Raw genomic sequence first — 19713 nt, 5'->3', positions numbered from 1 at the left:
CATCTGCAGTTCCTTGTTTCTACATGGGGCAACTCAAAGTTCCCTATAGTCTGCCACTTATTTCTCCATCCCATCCCAATCTGACTTATTTGATTTTTGCCTCCTGCATTGTTATTACAAGGCCCAAACTAAGCTTCATGAACAAGTATAGATGGTGGGCCAAAGGATTTGTTCAACTTTACAACTTTGTGACTCCATAACATTTCAGCATAAATGTGGGCATGATACAGCTATCAAAGCATACCATCAAATTCTCCATTTACAGCTACCTTGCTTTCTTTGTCTGCTGTATTGCCTCTTTTTTCTATTTCCATTAACACAGTATGACTACTCTCCATGTCCCACAGTCCTGTATTTCACAATTATTTAAGGATTTTTGTTTGTATTCCTGCTTTCAAACTCCTCACTTGCCATAGCTTTAGTTAATTTATTTCTCTTTCTTATAACCTTCAATAACCCAGATGACATGTACAACTTATTTCCGGTAACAATAGACCTACCCTTTTGTGCAATCCAATGCTCCCCATCCTCTTGACAACTTCAAACTAACATGCTTTTTTTCTCTTTCCCAGCTCTGACATAGTGTATTTGACCTGAAACATGAACTCTCCCCACAGATGGCATCCTGACCTGCTGAGTGTTTCCAGTAATTTCTGTTAATTACATTATATTCACCCGGTTGCTACTCCATGGTCACTGATTATACAGACACATTAATTTGTCATGACAGCAGGTAGGCAAATAAGGGAAATGAGTGGAAGTAAGTGAGATTGGTGAGAGCTATTGCAGGGAATGCGTGAACGAGTCATGTGCAATATATGAGATCAGCCTGGATCATTAGATTTTGAATATCTCTTTGCATTATGTACATTAGACAGATCAATAATGGATTCCATACTTCAAGATCCTCTGAGAGTGCACATATCTCGATCACTTCCTGGTAACGCTGGGCATCAAATGGATTGCCAAAAAGTATGTTTTCACGGATTGTAGCAAACTGAATCCAGGACTCCTGAGCAGCTAGGCCGAAGCCTTCCTCAAGTGTTGAGATGTACACCTCCCCGTCAAGCCTGTAAGGAATCAGAAACATAAAACCATGGAATTAGCCATAAACCTGTTCATTCACTCAACAAGATTGTGGTTTATTTGTGACCTAACTCCATATTCCTGCCCTTCTGTCATTTCTGTTTTGTTTTCCTTATTTAAGGTAGACTATTCTTGCTTTGGAGATGTTGCATTGATTCCAAGGATAATAAAAGATTGAGCAGGATAATTTCTGTTGTTTGTTTGGGATGTCAGTGCTGTCCATTCCTAATTCCCATTGAGCTGATTGTACTGAGCCACTGCTGTCCTGGAATAGGCCCATGTTCTCCGAGGATTTTTAAGGGGCCCTGTGAGGATGTTTCGCTGAGAGGGAGAATCTAAACAATGGAGAACAACCAGCTTACAGACCTGACTATTGAAAATAGTTAAGCATGTAGATAGCATCTGCGAAGAAACAAATAGGTTATTTTTTTGGCCAATCTCTCACCACAGGACTTTGTAACACCCAATCCCTCCACCATAAGTTACTCTTAGTTACTCTTGGTATCTTGAGAAGTCTGATGAAATGATCATCCCTCAACCTTTTTAAATTCTAGCCGGAACAGTTTAGCTTGGGTAACTTGCCTAGACATTTAATCCCCAACTTCAGATAGATCTACAGTGTAGACACAAGGAATTGCAGATGCTGGAATCTTGAGCAAAATACAAAGTTCTGGAATAACGCGTTGCCTGACTTACTGAGTTGTTCCAGCACTTTGCGTTTTATATCTACAATGTACTTTTTCCAAGATTAAATGATCCTAATATTGCCTTGCAAAGTGGCCTATAGGAATCTTCAGTCCTCTGGATATGATCCCATCATAGATTTCCATGACTGTGTCATAACCCTCTCTGTTACGCACTTCCTCAGGACATTGAGACTAACATTTCACTCAATTTTTGGGCATTTTCTGTGACTGAAAAATATATTTTAACACTATTATGAAAAGAAGAAAACAAATCCATCCAGCATCAACTCTCCCTGGAACACGTCAATCCACTTAAACTGAATATATCCAACATTAAAGATTTCTTCATGCCGAAGGCAACAATTAATCTCATGGCACTTCAGAGGGCAGCTGAATTATTAGCCATAATGGCAGTGGAGAAAACTAACTGGGTTCAGATTCCTTGCAGGGATAGGGAAGGGGTATCATGCCACCAGGGCGGCACGGTAGCGCAGCGGTAGAGTTGCTGCTTTACAGCGAATGCAGCGCCGGAGACTCAGGTTCGATCCTGACTACGGGTGCTGCACTGTAAGGAGTTTGTACGTTCTCCCCGTGACCTGCGTGGGTTTTCTCCGAGATCTTCGGTTTCCTCCCACACTCCAAAGACGTACAGGTATGTAGGTTAATTGGCTGGGTAAATGTTTTTTTTAAAATTGTCCCTAGTGGGTGTAGGATAGTGTTAATGTACGGGGATCGCTGGGCGGCACGGACTTGGTGGGCCGAAAAGGCCTGTTTCCGGCTGTATATATATGATATGATGATGATCACACACCAACAGCCATCCCTTTGCATTGGCTTTAGAGGTAAGTGTTTGTTGAATAACCTGATAGCAGCTACTTTGGTGCTATACCCAAGAGTCCAGGCTGCATGAAACTTCACTCCAGTGAAAGTCAGCATCTACTAGAAGGGGAAGGGTAGAAAATGATTAAAACAGATGAGCATTTTTGTAAAGTTTAACCTCAGAACATCCATAACAGCAATCATGCCCCTCGAGTCCAGCTTTGCAACTTAAAAGGAGTTAGTAGATAAGGGGGATGTCTTTACTGCAAAACATTTGGGAAGGATTCACGTTATAAAATGATTGGTTCTCTTTTCACGGTCTTTGAACACCTGAAAAGGTAAATGCGCAGAAATGATCTGATCCTACAACTGCAAGCTCTGCTCTGGAAAGGCTGCATTACTAAAAGCAAGGGGGTTTATTAGCTTCCCGTCCGTCCCAAAATTTCAAACTCATATTTTGTCTAACAAGGAATATATTAATTTGTATTGGAGTAACCCCAACAAATTTTTTATGAAACACAGAACGATTGCTCTTCCTGTTTGTGACATAGGATGAGGCTCTTGGACCTATTAGGTCTATGCTGGCTTGCAGAGCAATCCTACCCACCCAATTCCCCCATTTATTTCTCTGTAGCATTTGCATCAACACCACCCTGATTCACCTACCACCAACCTACACATGTCAATTTAGAGACACCGATTAAAGTAACAAGCTGGAAGTCTTTGGAATGTGCAAGGAAACTGGAGCAGCATGAGAAATCAGGACTGAACTCCGTTTGCTAGAGCCGTAAGAAAGCTACACTGCTTGCTGAATTACAATGCCACGCTGTACTATTTGAAGAATATCCATCTAGAGCAAATAAATTAATTGCTGGAGGAACTCAGTGGGTCAAGCCGCATCTGTGGAGGCAAAGGAACGATGGATGTTTTGGATTATGACCCTGCACCAGGACAGTAATATTAACTTTGGTTTCTCTCTCCACATACACTGCTGGATATGCTGTGCTCTTCTTGTATTCTCCATTTGGATTTTAGTTTCAGGTTTCAGCAACAGCTTTGACCTGCATTTTATTAATATAACAAGTCCTTTTGTTTATTTTCTTCTTTCTGACTCCCTTCACTAATCTATCATCCACAAACATTTGGATCACCGCAATCTCATCAACCACAAACATTTGGACTGCCGCAATCTTATCAACCTCACTCATTATACCCATCCCCTATTCTAGACGATTGACTTCAGGAAGCAAAGTTGAGAATACGCTCCAATCAACATCAATGGTCGAGAGCTTCAAGTTTTGAGGTGTAACTATCTCCAACAATTTGACCTGGATCAACTATATTAAACCGACAGCCAAGAAAGCACCAACACCTCTACTTCCTCAGAAGAAAGAAGTTTGGTATGTCTCCAACGACTCTTACCAACGTCTGCAGATGCGCCATAAAAAGCATCACACCTTACACCACCTCTGCCCAAAATTGCAAGAAGTTGCAGAGAGTTGTGGATGTTGCACACAGACTAGTCTCCCCACCATTCACTCCATCTACCTGAGGAAAGCAGCCAATAAATCATCCCTTTTTTAACCCAGTCATTCCCTTTTGTCTCGGTTCCCTTCGGGCAGAAGACACAAAACCCTGACGGCAAGTACCAGCACTTTGAGGAACAGGTTCTTACCTGCTATCAGTCTACTGAATGGACATGCCTGAAACTAGGGTATTGGACTGAACTTCCAACCTACCTCATTGTGGGCCATGGATTTTTACTCTGTAACTGTAATGCTAGAATCCTGTAACACTATATTCTGTACTCTGGTATATTTCTCTTTGCACGAGTTGTTGTACTTGTGCAAGTTTTGATTGAACTCAAGGTCTGTATTAGATGCCTGTATAGCACACATACAAAGCTTTTCACTGTATCTTGGTGCACAGGACAATAATAAACCAATAACAATACCAATACCCTCTCAATACTCACCATCTCCCTCCTGAATCTCTTATCAGCACGCCTACACTAGGGGCAATCAATAGTGGTAAATTAATTACCAACCAGCATGTCTTGAAGATGTGGAAGGAAACGAGCATTTTGGGAAAGCCCGCAGGGAGAACAAGCACATGCACGGAGATGGCTGTTTAATCTCACATTTTCCCACTTAGCCAGAGTCCTCCTAATATTAAACATAAAATGTTCGAGTAATTCAGCAGGTCAGGCAGCACCCATGGAGAACATAGGGAGGCAATGTTTTGGGTCGGGCCCCTTCTTCAGATAGATTGCAGGAGTGGGAAGAAAGAAAGCTAAAGAAGAAGAATGGAGGGGCAGGACAAACCGTGGCCGGTCTTTGGTGAACACAGGTGAGGGGTATTTTTGATAGACATATGTTGGACAAAGGCCAGAGATGAACACACACAAGGTGTGAGACAAAAGGATGAGAGAATTGCAAATGATGTAACTAGTTTAGTTTTTGTCATGTATGCTGAAGTACAGTGAAAAACTTTTGTTGTATGCTGACCAATCAGCAGACATGATTACAATCGAGCCATCCAGTGTACAAATACATGAGAAAGGGAATAGCATTTAGAGGATTGACGAGGTGCAAATTGTTTATGAATGTCGGTGGAAAGATAAGGGGTGCAAGGTCAGTCAGGGCGGGGGGGGGGGGGGGGGTCGTAGAAATGACCTAAAGTTGGCGAATTCAATGTTCAAACAGTTGGGTTATAAGCTACCCAATCCACGATTGAACGGCCAATTAGCCATAATTCAATGGTGGGCCGAATGGCCTAATTCTGCTCCTATGTCAGAGGGCCTGGAAATTTAAAATTGCAGGGCATGTGAGGTCTATTGGTAGGTCGGAAGGGCCTGAAGAAGGGGAGATGGGATGAAATCCTAATATGCGCCTAAACACATAATCAGAGATAACGACTCAAACTCCTCGGTGACAGTATTCCCAGCATGTGAACCAGCCCACCTTCAATAAAAGAGTCAGCACAGCTGACATATTCCTCCATAATCTGGCCAGATCACTGAACTGCCTGCAACACTAAAACAAAATGGTGAACCTCTTTCAATAACTCACATCTGAGGCACCACAAGTCATGCATTAATAACAGTTAGAACATTCAATTGGCACCATTCTAAACTACATTGGAGAAATGGTATACAAGCATAGTTAGCAGTGTTTAATAATCTTCTTTCTAGACTAGGCACTGTAATGCACTCAGCGTCTCTCCACAACATTATGTCCTAGGACTGGAACTGAAGTACGCACAAAAAAGTTATTTTCTGAAACAAGGCACATCACCCTTCTCTGCTGTGTCTGCTGGAAGACATATCAATAACTTTTGAATGAAAATTCTAATCCACAAAGATGAAAGGTCAGGCAGATGGATAAAGAACTAATGTAAGACATTGAGGAAAGAAAACTTAACATCCTGACATCCTGAGTAACTCTTGCAGAGTTTGTTGCTGATTCAGAAACTACGATGATGGTTTGATTGGAAAGAAAGGTGGGGGACAAATGAAGTTAAGGAAAAACATTCTTGAAATGAACAGTGAAAATAATGGATTAAATAGTTTGTCACCATATTGCAATTTTTAATCCATTGTTAAATTACCTGTTGAGCTCTCCCGTTATGGCTGCTAACAGTGAGCTCTTGCCAGAGCCAACCTTTCCAACAATTCCTATTAACTGCCCCTGTAGATAAATGGAAACAGAATCCGTAGGTGTGATGAATGTATCCATTTGAAAATATAGTCCATTGAACTATGAACTATTATTAAGTCCACTTTTACAAACACTTCAAAATATACAATTATAGAGTTAAAATTATATAGTTTAGCAAAACTTACTAATAAAACATTTCCACTGCAAAAAAAGTAGCACTTAAAATAGTTCTCTTTACGTAGACATGTACCTCGGCACAACATGTATCTTTACTTGATTTCAATGTTGAAATGCTTCAGAATACACTAGACTTCTCTCTTTGAAAACCAATGCAAAAATCTATAAATTATCTTTATCTGCAACTTTGAAGCAACCAAAATGTAACTGAACATGGGAAAAGTATTGTTTCAAGATTAAAGTCAACAACCTTTAGTAACTGTTCTTATGCCTCATTAATACTCACAGAAAAGGGAGATCAGATGGGATCATTTGTATCGAAGAGATGAAGACTTTTTTCTCAACAGCATTACCAGCCATTATTGTAGCCTCAATGATAAGATAGTAATTTTTAAACTGATAATATGATGCTGTTGCAGAGAATTGGTGATCCAATTTTCTGAGTGGCATGATTGGAGCTCATTCTTTTAATTCAAGGTTATGTGATGAAATACTCATGCGATGGCACCAGGTGGCGATAGAAAGTAAAAAAATTCAAGAGGAAAGTACAATTTCATCAATGTCTGTCACACTGTCTGTAGGAGCCATTAGTGTTTATTAGCTGTCTTAGCATATTATATTATTTTATATCCTGCTGTATTGTTTTTGGACACCATTTTTGGCATATATGGTCTGGGATGAGCCAAAATTATGAGTATATCTGGGTATGCAGACATGGGAGGGGTCAGAGGCGGAGAAGCTGTGGCGAGATACAATTCTTACCAGATCTATGAAGGTAGAAATACTAATCTGTTTGTATCACTACTTCAATAACCGACTAATTAAACTGTAACGTGATGAAAATCTCTCTGTTGTTGGTCTGCGTGAAGAACGTTCACTCCACTCCTCCGTGAAGTGGTGGCAAGAGGAGAGGACTTCAGTGGGAAGGACCGAAGTTGCTACTACATATTGTAAGGATTTCCTCAGCCGGAGTGAATAACTAAGAACTATCCTCGGTGAGTGAAGATAAAGTAGACCTGCCTCTAAAGAGTCATTTAATGTTATAATTGGCTCTATGAGTGAGACTGGAGCTTGTGAAGCGACTGAATGAAACAAGGATTGTTTATTGCAAAAGCCTTGAAGCTGAAATCGACTGGACGGAACGAGGATTGTTTATTGCAAAAACCTGTCCTTTGAAAGAGGAGCGGACAGAAAGACTAACGATAACAGTGACCGCTTACATTTTCTAGAGCAATATTCAAAAGGTCAAGCAAGAGACTTAGTCCACAGCGGTCAACATTTACCCAAGGCTATTTTGAAACCTGTAAGCTACTGAAAGAGATTTATTCACAAAATGCTGGAGTAACTCAACAGGTCAGGCAGCATCTCCGGAGAGAAGGAATGGGTGACGTTTCGGGTCGAGACCCTTCTTCAGACTGATGTCAGGGGGGCGGGACAAAGGAAGGATATAGGTGGAGACAGGAAGATAGAGGGAGATCTGGGAAGGAGGAGGGGAAGGGAGGGACAGAGGAGCTATCTGAAGTTGGAGAAGTCGACGTTCATACCACCGGGCTGCAAACTGCCCAGGCGAAATATGAGGTGCTGCTCCTCCAATTTCCGGCGGGCCTCACTATGGCACTGGAGGAGGCCCATGACAGAGAGGTCAGACTGGGAATGGGAGGGAGAGTTAAAGTGCTGGGCCACCGGGAGATCAGTTTTGTTAATGCGGACCGAGCGCAGGTGTTCAGCGAAGCGATCGCCGAGCCTGCGCTTGGTTTCGCCGATATAAATAAGTTGACATCTAGAGCAGCGGATGCAATAGATGAGGTTGGAGGAGGTGCTGGTGAACCTCTGTCTCACCTGGAAAGACTGTTTGGGTCCTTTGATGGAGTTGAGGGGGGAGGTAAAGGGACAGGTGTTGCATCTTGTGCGGTTGCAGGGGAAAGTACCCGGGGTTGGGGTGGTTTGGGTAGGAAGGGACGAGTGGACCAGGGAGTTACGGAGGGAACGGTCTCTGCGGAACGCAGAGAGGGGAGGGGATGGGAAGATATGGCCAGTGGTGGGGTCCCGTTGTAGGTGACGGAAATGTTGGTGGATGATATGTTGGATCCGCTGGCTGGTGGGGTGGAAGGTGAGAACGAGGGGGATCCTGTCCTTGTTGTGAGTGGGGGGAGGGGGAGCAAGAGCGGAGCTGCGGGATGTAGAAGAGACCCTAGTGAGAGCCTCATCTATAATGGAGGAGGGGAAGCCCCGTTTTCTGAAGAACGAGGACATCTCGGAAGCCCTAGTGTGAAACACCTCATCCCGGGCGCAGATGCGGCGTAGACGGAGGAATTGGGAGTAGGGGATAGACTTTTTGCAGGGGACCGGGTGGGAAGAAGTGTAGTCCAGATAGCTGTGCGAGTCGGTGGGTTAGTAGTAAATGTCCGTCACTAGTCTGTCTCCTGTGATGGAGATGGTGAGGTCCAGAAACGGGAGGGAGATGTCAGAGATAGTCCAGGTATATTTAAGGGCAGGATGGAAATTGGAGGTGAAGTGTATGAAGTCAGTGAGTTCTGCATGGGTGCAAGAGGTAGCACCAATGCAGTCGTCGATGTAGCGGAGGTAGAGTTCAGGGATGGGGCCAGTGTACGTCTGGAACAGGGATTGTTCGACGTACCCGACAAAGAGGCAGGCGTAGCTAGGGCCCATGCGAGTGCCCATAGCTACGCCTCTGGTTTGGAGGAAGTGGGAGGAGTCAAAGGAAAAGTTGTTGAGGGTAAGAACCAGCTCTGCTAGGCGGAGGAGAGTGTTGGTCGATGGGGATTGGCTGGTTCTACGGTCGAGGAAGAAACGGAGGGCTTCGAGACCATCCTTGTGGGGGAATGGAAGTGTAGAGTGACTGGACATCCATGGTGAAGATGAGGGAGTGGGGGCCTGGGAACCGGAAGTTATCCAGGAGATGGAGAGCGTGTGAGGTGTCTTGGACGTAGGTGGGGAGGGATTTAACCAGGGGGGATAGGATGGAGTCGAGGTAGGTAGAGATAAGTTCGGTGGGGCATGAGCAGGCAGAGACAATGGGTCTGCCGGGACAGTTGTGTTTGTGGATTTTGGGTAGGAGGTAGAATCGGGCCGTGCGGGGCTGGGGAACTATGAGATTGGAGGAACTGGGGGGTAGATCGCCGGAGACGATGAGGTCAGTGATGGTGCTGCTGATAAAGGTCTGGTGTTTATCGGTGGGGTCATGGTCCAGGGATAGGTAGGAAGAGGTGTCTGATAGTTGTCGTCTGGCCTCGGTCCGGTAGAGGTCAGCACGCCAGACTACCACAGCCCCTCCCTTGTCAGCGGGTTTAATGATTAAGTCCGGGTTGTTGCGGAGTGAGTGGAGGGCTGCACGTTCAGGAGGGGAGAGGTTGGAGTTAGTCAGGGGAGTGGAGAATTTGAGGCGGCTGATGTCACGCTGGCAGTTTGAGATAAAAAGTTCTAGTGAGGGTAGTTGGCCACACGGGGGGGGGGGGGGTCCAAGAGGAGGGGGTCCATTGGAGACGGGAGAAGGGGTCATCAGTGGGGGGTCGGGACTCCTTACCATGGTAAAAGGCTCGGAGGCAGAGGCGGCGGAAGAAGAGCTCCACGTCATGGCGGACGCGGAACTCGTTGATGTGGGGGCGGAGGGGAACAAAGGTAAGGCCTCTCTGCTGAGGACCGACCGTTCGGTGTCTGAAAGGGGGAGGTCAGGGGGGATGGTGTACACCCGGCAATGGTGGGGGTTGGGGTCGGATGGAGGCAGGTGGGCAGGTGGAGGGGATGTATGGTGGGGGGGTGGTGGGTTAGCAGGGCAGAGGGGGGCATGAGGACCGATGTGGGGAGTACTGGGGGTCACCTGGCTGGAGGGGGAAGGGGGAGACCCAGTGGAACCCCTGCTGCAGTTACCTGTAGTAGGGGGTGGGCAGTAGGACCCAGCAGTGCTGAAGGGCTCTGCCTGGTGGGGGCTGTGGGCCCAGCGCGGTGTGTGTGGGCCAGGTGGAGCTGCAGCCTGTGTGTGCTACTGAAAGAGCATTTTGGCAGTGAACAGAAGATTGCCACTGTATAAATGGCCAAGGCATTGGCCTGGTCAGTGATCAGATTAAAAGATGTGAAAGCATTGCAAGCGCTCTCACTGTTCCTTAGAGGTTGTTGCAATGCAATGAAACATCTCGCCTCTGTGCAGGAAATGTATGTTGCTTCCAATATGAAGGTTATCCTTCTGAAACTGCCTTATAAGCTCAGAGTCAAGTGGAGAGATAAGGCACATAAGATACAGGGAAAGAAAGGATATCGAGCTGGATTTACTGACCTGGTAGACTTCAGAGAGAAACAAGTGAAGATACTATCAGATCCACTTTTCGGAAACATTCAGGAAGCTAAGCCAGTTGCAACTGACAAAGGCTCTACCTTTTCTCAGGCAAGAGAAAAGCCGCAAACGACCAGAAGCATTTTTGCAACGACTACAAAACCTGTAGATGCACAGGTGCAGGAAAATCTGACAACCAAGGCAATGAAAGCTGACTGCCACAAAGTTCTTGTTTGTTCTGTAAGAAAAGTGGTCACACATTGGGGCAGTGTTGGCAGATCAAAAGTAAAGAGCATAAAGAAAGAATAAATTTCTTAAAGGAGAAGGGAATCTGTTTTGCATGTTTGAAAATAGATCACATGAGCAAAGTCTACAAGAGTCGTTTGGCTTGCGATGTGTGCGAAGAAGAGCATCCTGAAATATTTCATATTGAACACAAGGTCAAAGCCAAGTGTGAGTGATGCTGTTCTCTCATCTCAAACGTGTGGGCATATTGGAGCTGGTGATGAAACCATTGTACCAGAACAAGTAAAGAACCACAATGGGAGTACAGTGTTGCAAACATATGCATTTTTGGATCATGGAAGTTCATCTACCTTCTGTACAGAAAGCTTGATAAGAAGGCTGAACATTTCAGGACCAAGGACCAAAATTCTCCTGCGTACCATGAATCCAGTGAAGCCTGTACCAGTCGTCTTATCTCAGGTTTGGAAATATCTAGTCTGGACAAAGACGATTTTATTCAACTCTCAGATGTGTTCACACATAAGACCATGTCTGTTTCTCAGTTAAACAGTCCCAGACAAGAAGACCTGAAACAATGGCCTTTTTTGAAGGATATCAAGATTCCTGAAATAGACTCTGGCATTGACCTGCTCATTGGGACAAATGTTTCAAAGGTATTGGAATTTTGGGAGCTGGTCAACAGCCAAGGAGATGGACCATACCCTACTGGGATGGGCCATCTATGGTCCCCTGAGAAGAGACCACGACAGCAGAGATGGAAATGGCTGCCCTGATGCTGCTGTCAATCGAATATTCATTGCAAACCTAGAGGAGCTTCTGGTCAAGCAATACAATCACGACTTCAGTGAGAGAACCAGTAAGGAATCAGAAAAAATGTCCAGAGGTAAAGTTCGTGGACATTATGAATCGCTCCGCAAGGATGACAGAGGCAGTCCAAGCTGATCCATTGGCTGGAGAATCTGGTCCTGAAAATACTTGTCTGAGCACAGAGATGACTGAGACCAACTTGGAACTAATATCAGATATTAAACTGACTGTGTATGATGAAGCAGTTGAGTGAGAGCTTTGTTCGGGATACTAATGTTAATCCACAACCACCGTATGAAGTACTGGAGGAGAATGGATCGCTGTTGCATTCAGTTGATGTAGCACCAAAAAACCGTGAATCCTCGGATCAAGAAATGATAGAACTGGAAACTTCAGTGGATCCCGCACCAGAAAACCTAGCACGCCTTGAAGAGGTTTCAACCAAAGTAATTGCTGAAAAAACTAGTTCCACAGAGAACTCCATAGATTTTGTTGATGATGGAAAACTAAATGAATCCATCACCGGCAAAACTGAAGATGACCATCTAGAAATCTCTGTTGCAAATGGAACTACTCTGGATGATGAACTGAGAAACCAGAGCACAGTGGAAGATGGACATTATTGTCTAGTCTTACATTTCAAGCAAGAAAACGCCAACAAAAGTGGCTACAGTACTGTTTCATATCTAAGACTAGAAAATTAATAGAAAAGAGGTGCTTATTGTATTCATAATGGGAAAGTCCAGAGTGGCACCATTAAAACAAATGATGATTCCCAGAATGGAACTTACAGCTGCAGTCCTAGCTGTCAGAGTTGACACAATGCTGCAAAAAGAATTCCAGTTTCAACTGGACAAATCCATCTTCTGGACCGATAGCACAACGGTGCTCAAGTACATCGACAATGAAACCAAACGCTTTCAAACATTTGTAGCAAATACAATCTCTTTTGTAAGGGACACTACTGATGTATCACAATGGAGATATGTTAGAACAAAGGAAAATCCTGCAGAGGAAGCATCATGGGGACTAACAGCAGACCACTTCTTAAACTGGAAGAGAAGATTGAAGATGATCCTGGCTAATGGGCAGAATATTGGAGACCATACCAGATGCACAATGTCTTGTTGGACTTCAGACTAAGAGCAACACCTTGGAAAAATCAATAACGAAGATATGTCTGCTCCTAGAAGCTGATACCTGAGTACAGCAAAGACTGGTGGCTTTTAATATTGAAGAATCACTTAAGTAGATTAGATGCCAACATATAGTGCGTGCTTTATTTTGATTATGTGCGAATTTTTATGGCTGCTTTTCATGTTTATTAGTAATTGTTTCGTGATATACGTAGAACAATTAGGGGCCAGTGTGTAGGAGCCATGTGTGTTTATTAGCTGTCTTAGCATGTTATATTATTTTGTATGCAACTGTCGTATTTTTGGACACTTGGGGGTTGTCGTGAGATGAATACATCTATGGGCATAATGGGCATACATGGATTGGGAGGAGCCAGAATTATGAGTATATCTGGGTATGCAGACATGGCAGGGGTCAGACGTGGAGAAGCTGTGGCGAGATACAATTCTTACCAGATCTATGACGGGAGAAATACTAATCTGTTTGTATCACTACTTCAATAAACAGCTAATTAAACTGTGTAACGCGGTGAAGATCTCACTGTTTTAGGTCTGCGTCAGGAACGTTCACTCCACTCCTCCGTGACGTGGTGGCACGAGGAGAGGACTTCAGTGGGAAGGACCGAAGTTGCTACTACACTGTCCATAGATTTATAATGTATAGGTTGAAAGGGAAGTTTGAAAGGTCTTTATTCATAGCCTGCACTGCATGGTTTTTGACACTAAAATTGCTCCTTCATGCAACCATTGGTAATTTTTAAAAAGTCACAATGTGCTGGAGTAACTCAGCGGGTTAGGCAGCATCATAATCAAGGATCATTCACACCCTGGTTATTCTCTAATCTCCTCTCCTAACAGACAGAACAAACAAAGGCTTGAAAGGGCGACCACAATGGCGTAGTGGTAGAATTGCTGCCTTACAGCACTTGCAGCGCCGGAGACCCTAGTTCAATCCTGACTACGGGTGCTGTCTGTACGGAGTTTGTACGTTCTCCCTGTGACCGCGTGGGTTTTCTCAAGAGATCTTCGGTTTCTTCCCACATTCCAAAGACGTACAGGTACGTAGGTTTATTGGCTTGGTGTATGTGTAAAATTGTTCCTAGTGTGTGTAGGATGGTGTTAATGTGCGGGAATCACTGGTCGGTGTGGACCTGGTGGGCCGAAGGGCCTGTTTCCACGCTGTATCTCTAAACTAAACTAAAGTGCTTTTCATACCACTAATTTCTGTTCCTAGAATCTTGAACTGACCTCTAAGGATGAAGTTCTTGCAATTTTATATTATCGTGCACTTTCGCTGAAATAATTTAAAGATGATAGGACTATCATCTGTGGACAGATTAGATCAACGAGACCTGAATTCATTAATGGAGTCAATTATTAAAGAGGTAATAACAGTGCATATGGATAGCAGTAAAAGGATAAGTCCAAGTCAGCATGGATTGATGATGGGGAAATCATGCTTGACTAATCCTCTGGAATTTTTTGAGGGTGTGACAAGTAAAATGGATGATGAGGAGCCAGTGGATGTAGTGTATCTAGACTTTCAGAAAGCGTTTGATAAGGTCCTACACGGGAGATTGGTGAGCAAAATTAGAGCACATGGTATTGTGGGTAGGGTGTTGACATGGATAGAAAAGTGGTTGGCAGCCTGCCAGCCTTCTCCCCATATCCCTTGATTCCACTAGCCCCTGGAGCTCTATCTAACTCTTTCTTAAATTCATCCAGTGATTTGGCCTCCGCTGCCTTCTGTGGCAGAGAATTCCACAAATTCACAACTCTCTGGGTGAAAAAGTTCCTTCTCATCTCAGTTTTACATGGCCTGCCCTTTATTCTAAGACTGTGGCCCCTGGTTCTGGACTCCCCCAACATTGGGAACATTTTTCCTGCATCTAGCTTGTCCAGTCCTTTTATAATTTTATATGTTTCTATAAGATCCCCTCTCATCCTTCTAAACTCCAGTGAATACAAGCCTAGTCTTTTCAATCTTTCCTTATATGACAGTCCCGCCATCCCAGGGATCAATCTTGTGAACCTACACTGCACTGCTTCAGTTACACGGATATCCTTTCTCAAATTAGGAGACCAAAACTATACACAATACTCCAGATGTGGTCTTACCAGGGCCCTATACAACTGCAGAGGAACCTATACTGAAATCCTCTCGTTATGAAGGCCAACATGCCATTAGCTTTCTTCAATGCCTGATGTACCTGCACGCCAACTTTCAGTAACTGGTGTACAAGGACACCCAGTTGTCGCTGCACTTCCCCCTTACCTAACCTGACACCATTGTGATAATAATCTGCCTCCTTGTTTTTGCCGCCAAAGTGGATAACCTCACATTTATCTACATTATACTACATCCGCCATGCATCTGCCCACTCACTCAACCTGTCCAGGTCACCCTGCAACCTCCTAACATCCTCCTCGCAGTTCACACTGCCACCCAGCTTTGTGACGGGTTACTGATTGTGGATGATCAGCCTTGATCACAATGAATGGCGGTGCTGGCTCGAAGGGCCGAATGGCCTCCTCCTGCATCTATTTTCTATGTTTCTATGTATTATTTAAATTCTGAAAGAAGGATATTGCAAGTCTGCTATAAAAATAGAAAATATTGTAAATACTCAGAATGCATCTGTGGAAGGAGAAATAAGAGTTAATGTTTCAAATTGGAAACCTGACTGAGGGTCTTCGGCCAGAAGCAACAACGTAGTTTCTCTACCCGCAGCTGCTGTCTGACCTGCTGAATATTTATTGCATTTTCTGGTTTTACTTTATTTCTAGCATCTGCAGATTTCTGATTTTCAATTTGTGTTAGCCCATATTTTTCTTTGCTGAAAAATTCTCTCCCACTAACATCACATGATGTGTAAATTGTCATCAATTAAATTCAGAAATTGACTGTTCCTTTATGGTCAGCCCCATTCTATCGCTACTTTGAAAGTGACAAACTCCTTAATAAACATGATTATGAGTGAACATAGCCACAAAAAAAAGTTAGAACATCAATAAGCTTAAGACAATACAATTAATCCTTTCCATACATGAACATAAAATAACGATTATCTTTTTATGTTTACCTTTCTCAATATTAGATTCAGATTCAAGAGCACCGTACTGCCGTCATGCTCAGCCTCCTCGTTGCTGGGTTCATCAGACGTTTTGCATGGTCTCCAGTCAAAGGAAGCATCATGCAGCTCAATTGCTGAGTTAGAATCCTCAGATGGGTCTGTATAAGGCACAAAGTTCCCATGTTTCAGGACACGTACATGGTACATAATATAATGAAGCACAGAAAAAAGTTAATTTAAAAACTATATTGGAAATAAAATAGCAGAAAACAAGAGGCAGTATTTAACTTGGTGTAGAATACATTTAAGTTAGTTTTAAAAAAATTGCTTGTGGCAAAGCATTTTTTTACAACAAAGCAAAAGTAGCAATGTGAAATTTAATGAAATACTCTCACCTTCTTCGGTAAATATCTGATATATTGACAATTTGGAAGTGAGATTCAACTCGCTGATTTACCTGCAGTATAGTAGGAGGTCAAATCCTGGTCTGAGAATATCAGAAAGTGCTGGATCCGATCCAAGGAGACCTTTGCCTGTATTATTCCATTCAGGACCCAGGGGAAGTTATTCAGGGGCATGATCAACATTCCCACCAAAGCCAAGGTGGTGAACACCTGTAAGAAGGAAAAGGGAGCATGTTTTGGGAACGGGTTGTGGAAAAATATATCACGAGGATGGACCAGGCTTTGGAGTGAACGCAGAGGGGGAGATGGAATTATAGGGCTGAGAGAAATGGGTTGGGGCATGGATCGAGGCAGTGTTGGGGAAGAGCGGTTGTGGAAAGGTAATACAGGCAGAGAATGAGGGGGTGTTGTGAGGAGGGAGGACATGTAGGGGGGTCAGAAAGAGTGAGGTACTGGAATGATAGGGATGTAGAAAAAGCAAGAGAGGCAGGGGTTGTCATAAAGCTTTACAAGGAAACCTTTGACCTAACTCAGCAATGCCAACCAAGATGTCTAAATGAGCTCGTACAATTTGCCACTTCCTGGCCCATATTCCTCCAAATCTTTCCTGTCCATGCCCAAGGCTCTCTTAAATATTAGTTGTACTTGCCTCTCCCACTTCCTCTGGCACCTTGCTCTTGCGATACAGTGTGATTCTTCTTTGTGCGATACAGTTGCCTCGCAGATCCCTTTAAAATCTTTCCCTTGCGCCTTAAACGTCATATTATTTTAGATTCCCCTACTCCAGAAAAAAGTCTGACTATTCGCCCTATCCAAATACCTCATAATTCTATTATAAGATAACTGCTCAGCTTCCTATGTCCTCAGGAAAAGAGATGCAGCCAATCTAGCCTCTCCTTATGATTCAAACCCTCCAGACAACATCCTTGTAATTCTTTTCAAGAATCAATTTAATTGTCACACGTACCAATTAAGGTACCGTGAAATTTTTGTTACCATACAGCCATACGAAGTAAAAAGCAACAAGACACACAGCCACATAAAATAAAATGTAACATAAACATCCACCACAGTGGAATCCACATTCCTCACTGTGATGGAAGGTAATAAAGTTCACTCAGCTTCCTCTTTGTTCACCCGCGGTCGGGGCTATTGAACCGTCCGCAGTCACCGCTGGATATCTGAGGCCCTCATGTCGGGATGATCGAAACTCCCGCGTCGGGACGGATTGAAATACTCTCCGCAGCATTGGAGCTCCCGAGTCGGCCTCTTCTTACCATAGACCGCGGGCTTTATGTAAAATCTTTCATGCACCCTTTCCAGTTTAGTGACATTCTTCCTAAAGCAGGGTGACCAAAACTGTACACAGTACTCTAAATGTGGCCATGCCAATGTCTTGTACAGCTGTAATATGCCATCCAAATCCTGTACTCAGCACCCTTTGTGATGAAGACGAGCACGCCAAGCTCCTTCTTCGCCACCCTGTCTACCCATGTCACAACTCCCATGGAGCTATGTATCAGCACCCTAGGTCTCCCTATCATTTATTGTGGAAGTCCTGCCTTGGTTTGTCTTACTGTTACGCAATAAATCACATTTATTTGAGAAATCTCCATTCGCCTTTCCTCAGCCTATTGGCCCAGTTGATCAAGATCTTGTTGTAATGTTAGATAACCTTCATGAAGAGTTTTCATAAGTATTTAAAGGGGAAAAAAGTTTAACCGGGGAGAGAATCAGGCCCCTCAAGGACTAAAGTGGACATCTTTGTTTGGGGGTAGCTGAATAGAGGATCAGGGTGGAATAAATATTATGGTCAATTCTAACCGCTTGAGGTCTGCTGGTCATGAAGTCCATCTTTGTAGCAGAGAAAGAATTGTGAAGTGGTGCTAAGGTAGGTTTTGAATATCAATTACTGCATTAGTGCTGCCTCCTGCATCTGCATGGAATTTAAAAAAAATCACATTCACTACCACGAAGGTATTTATTCACAAAATGCTGGAGTAACTCAACAGGTCAGGCAGCATCTCAGGAGAGAAGGAATGGGTGACGTTTCGGGTCAAGACCCTTCTTCAGACTGATGTCAGGGGGGCAGGACAAAGGAAGGATATAGGTGGAGACAGGAAGATAGAGGGAGAACTGGGAAGAGGGAGGGAAGAGAGGGACGGAGGAACTATCTAAAGTTGGAGAAGTCGATGTTCATACCGCTGGGCTGCAAGCTGTCCAAGCGAAATATGAGGTGCTGTTCCTCCAATTTCCGGTGGGCCTCACTATGGCACTGGAGGAGGCCCAAGACAGAAAGGTCAGACTGAACATTGACTTCTCCAACTTTAGATAGTTCCTCCGTCCCTCTCTTCCCCTCCCCCTTCCCAGTTCTCCCTCTATCTTCCTGTCTTCACCTATATCCTTCCTTTGTCCCGCCCCCCTGACATCAGTCCGAAGAAGGGTCTCGACCCGAAACATCACCCATTTCTTGTCCCCTGAGATGCTGCCTGACCTGCTGAGTTACTCCAGCATTTTGTGAATAAATACCTTTGATTTGTACCTGCATCTGCAGTTACTTTCTTACACATTCACTACCACCGTCCACACCGCCTTGAAATTAATTTGAACTATTTCTGACACCTTTCTCCCATTTCTGGATCCATCTCCATCTCAGGAGACAAAATATCTACCGACAATTACTATAAACTAACAGTCTTCACAGCTGCCTAGACTACACTTCCTCCAACGGTCTCTTGTTCTTGACATTGTCAGGCCTGGTGCAGGATCTCAAACTATCCTTTGCTTGCACAGATGCCGCTGGATCCACTGAGTTCCTCCAGCAGTTGTGTCTCGTGATTCAAACAATGTAGTTGAGAGGAGACTCAACAGAGACTCAACTGGGAGATCAGCAATGTGTTTAGGGCAATGTGCAAACCTTTACATCATCCATGTACCATAAAATACATAAGCAAATAATTCTCTCATCAAGAAGTCCATATCTAAAGAACAACCAATTAAAAACTCACTCAGAAACAAAGCCGATTAACACAACTTTCATCTTGCATCCTGTTTTAAGATATTATGCAGATTAACTTCTAAGCCATTTTGTTATCATAATAGTTCGCTCAAGGAATTAAAAATGGATGGCCCAATATTGATTGTCATGTATATCAACAATTTGCTTGAGAATGCTCAAGACATGATAAGTAAGTTTGCAGATTACACTAAAAGTAGGTGGTATTGGTGACAACAAAAAAGATAATCAAAAATTAGAGGGATCTTGATCAGCTAGTAAAGTGGGCCTAGGAATGGCAAATGGAGTTTAATTCAGATAACTATGAGGTATTGC

The 19713-nt window shown here is 43.8% G+C and overlaps 1 protein-coding gene across 3 annotated transcripts in view; it reads right to left on the bottom strand.

Annotated features, from left to right (window-relative positions):
* abcc10 (ATP-binding cassette, sub-family C (CFTR/MRP), member 10) overlaps positions 1-19713 on the bottom strand; it is an 89301-nt gene that overhangs the window by 47507 nt on the left and 22081 nt on the right. For all 3 annotated transcript variants that reach the window (XM_078398803.1, XM_078398802.1, XM_078398805.1), the window contains exons 5-8: positions 16436-16592; positions 15988-16136; positions 6201-6280; positions 899-1070 (exon numbers count right to left, since the gene is read on the bottom strand). In XM_078398803.1, coding sequence (XP_078254929.1) covers positions 899-1070; positions 6201-6280; positions 15988-16136; positions 16436-16592 — 558 coding nt within the window. The remainder of the gene's footprint in view (positions 1-898; positions 1071-6200; positions 6281-15987; positions 16137-16435; positions 16593-19713) is intronic.

This window comes from Rhinoraja longicauda, chromosome 5, assembly GCF_053455715.1.
Source record: "Rhinoraja longicauda isolate Sanriku21f chromosome 5, sRhiLon1.1, whole genome shotgun sequence".
Lineage (NCBI taxonomy): Eukaryota > Metazoa > Chordata > Chondrichthyes > Rajiformes > Arhynchobatidae > Rhinoraja > Rhinoraja longicauda.
Note: the sequence above shows the minus strand (reverse complement) of the source record. Positions and strands in the feature narration are given on the sequence as shown.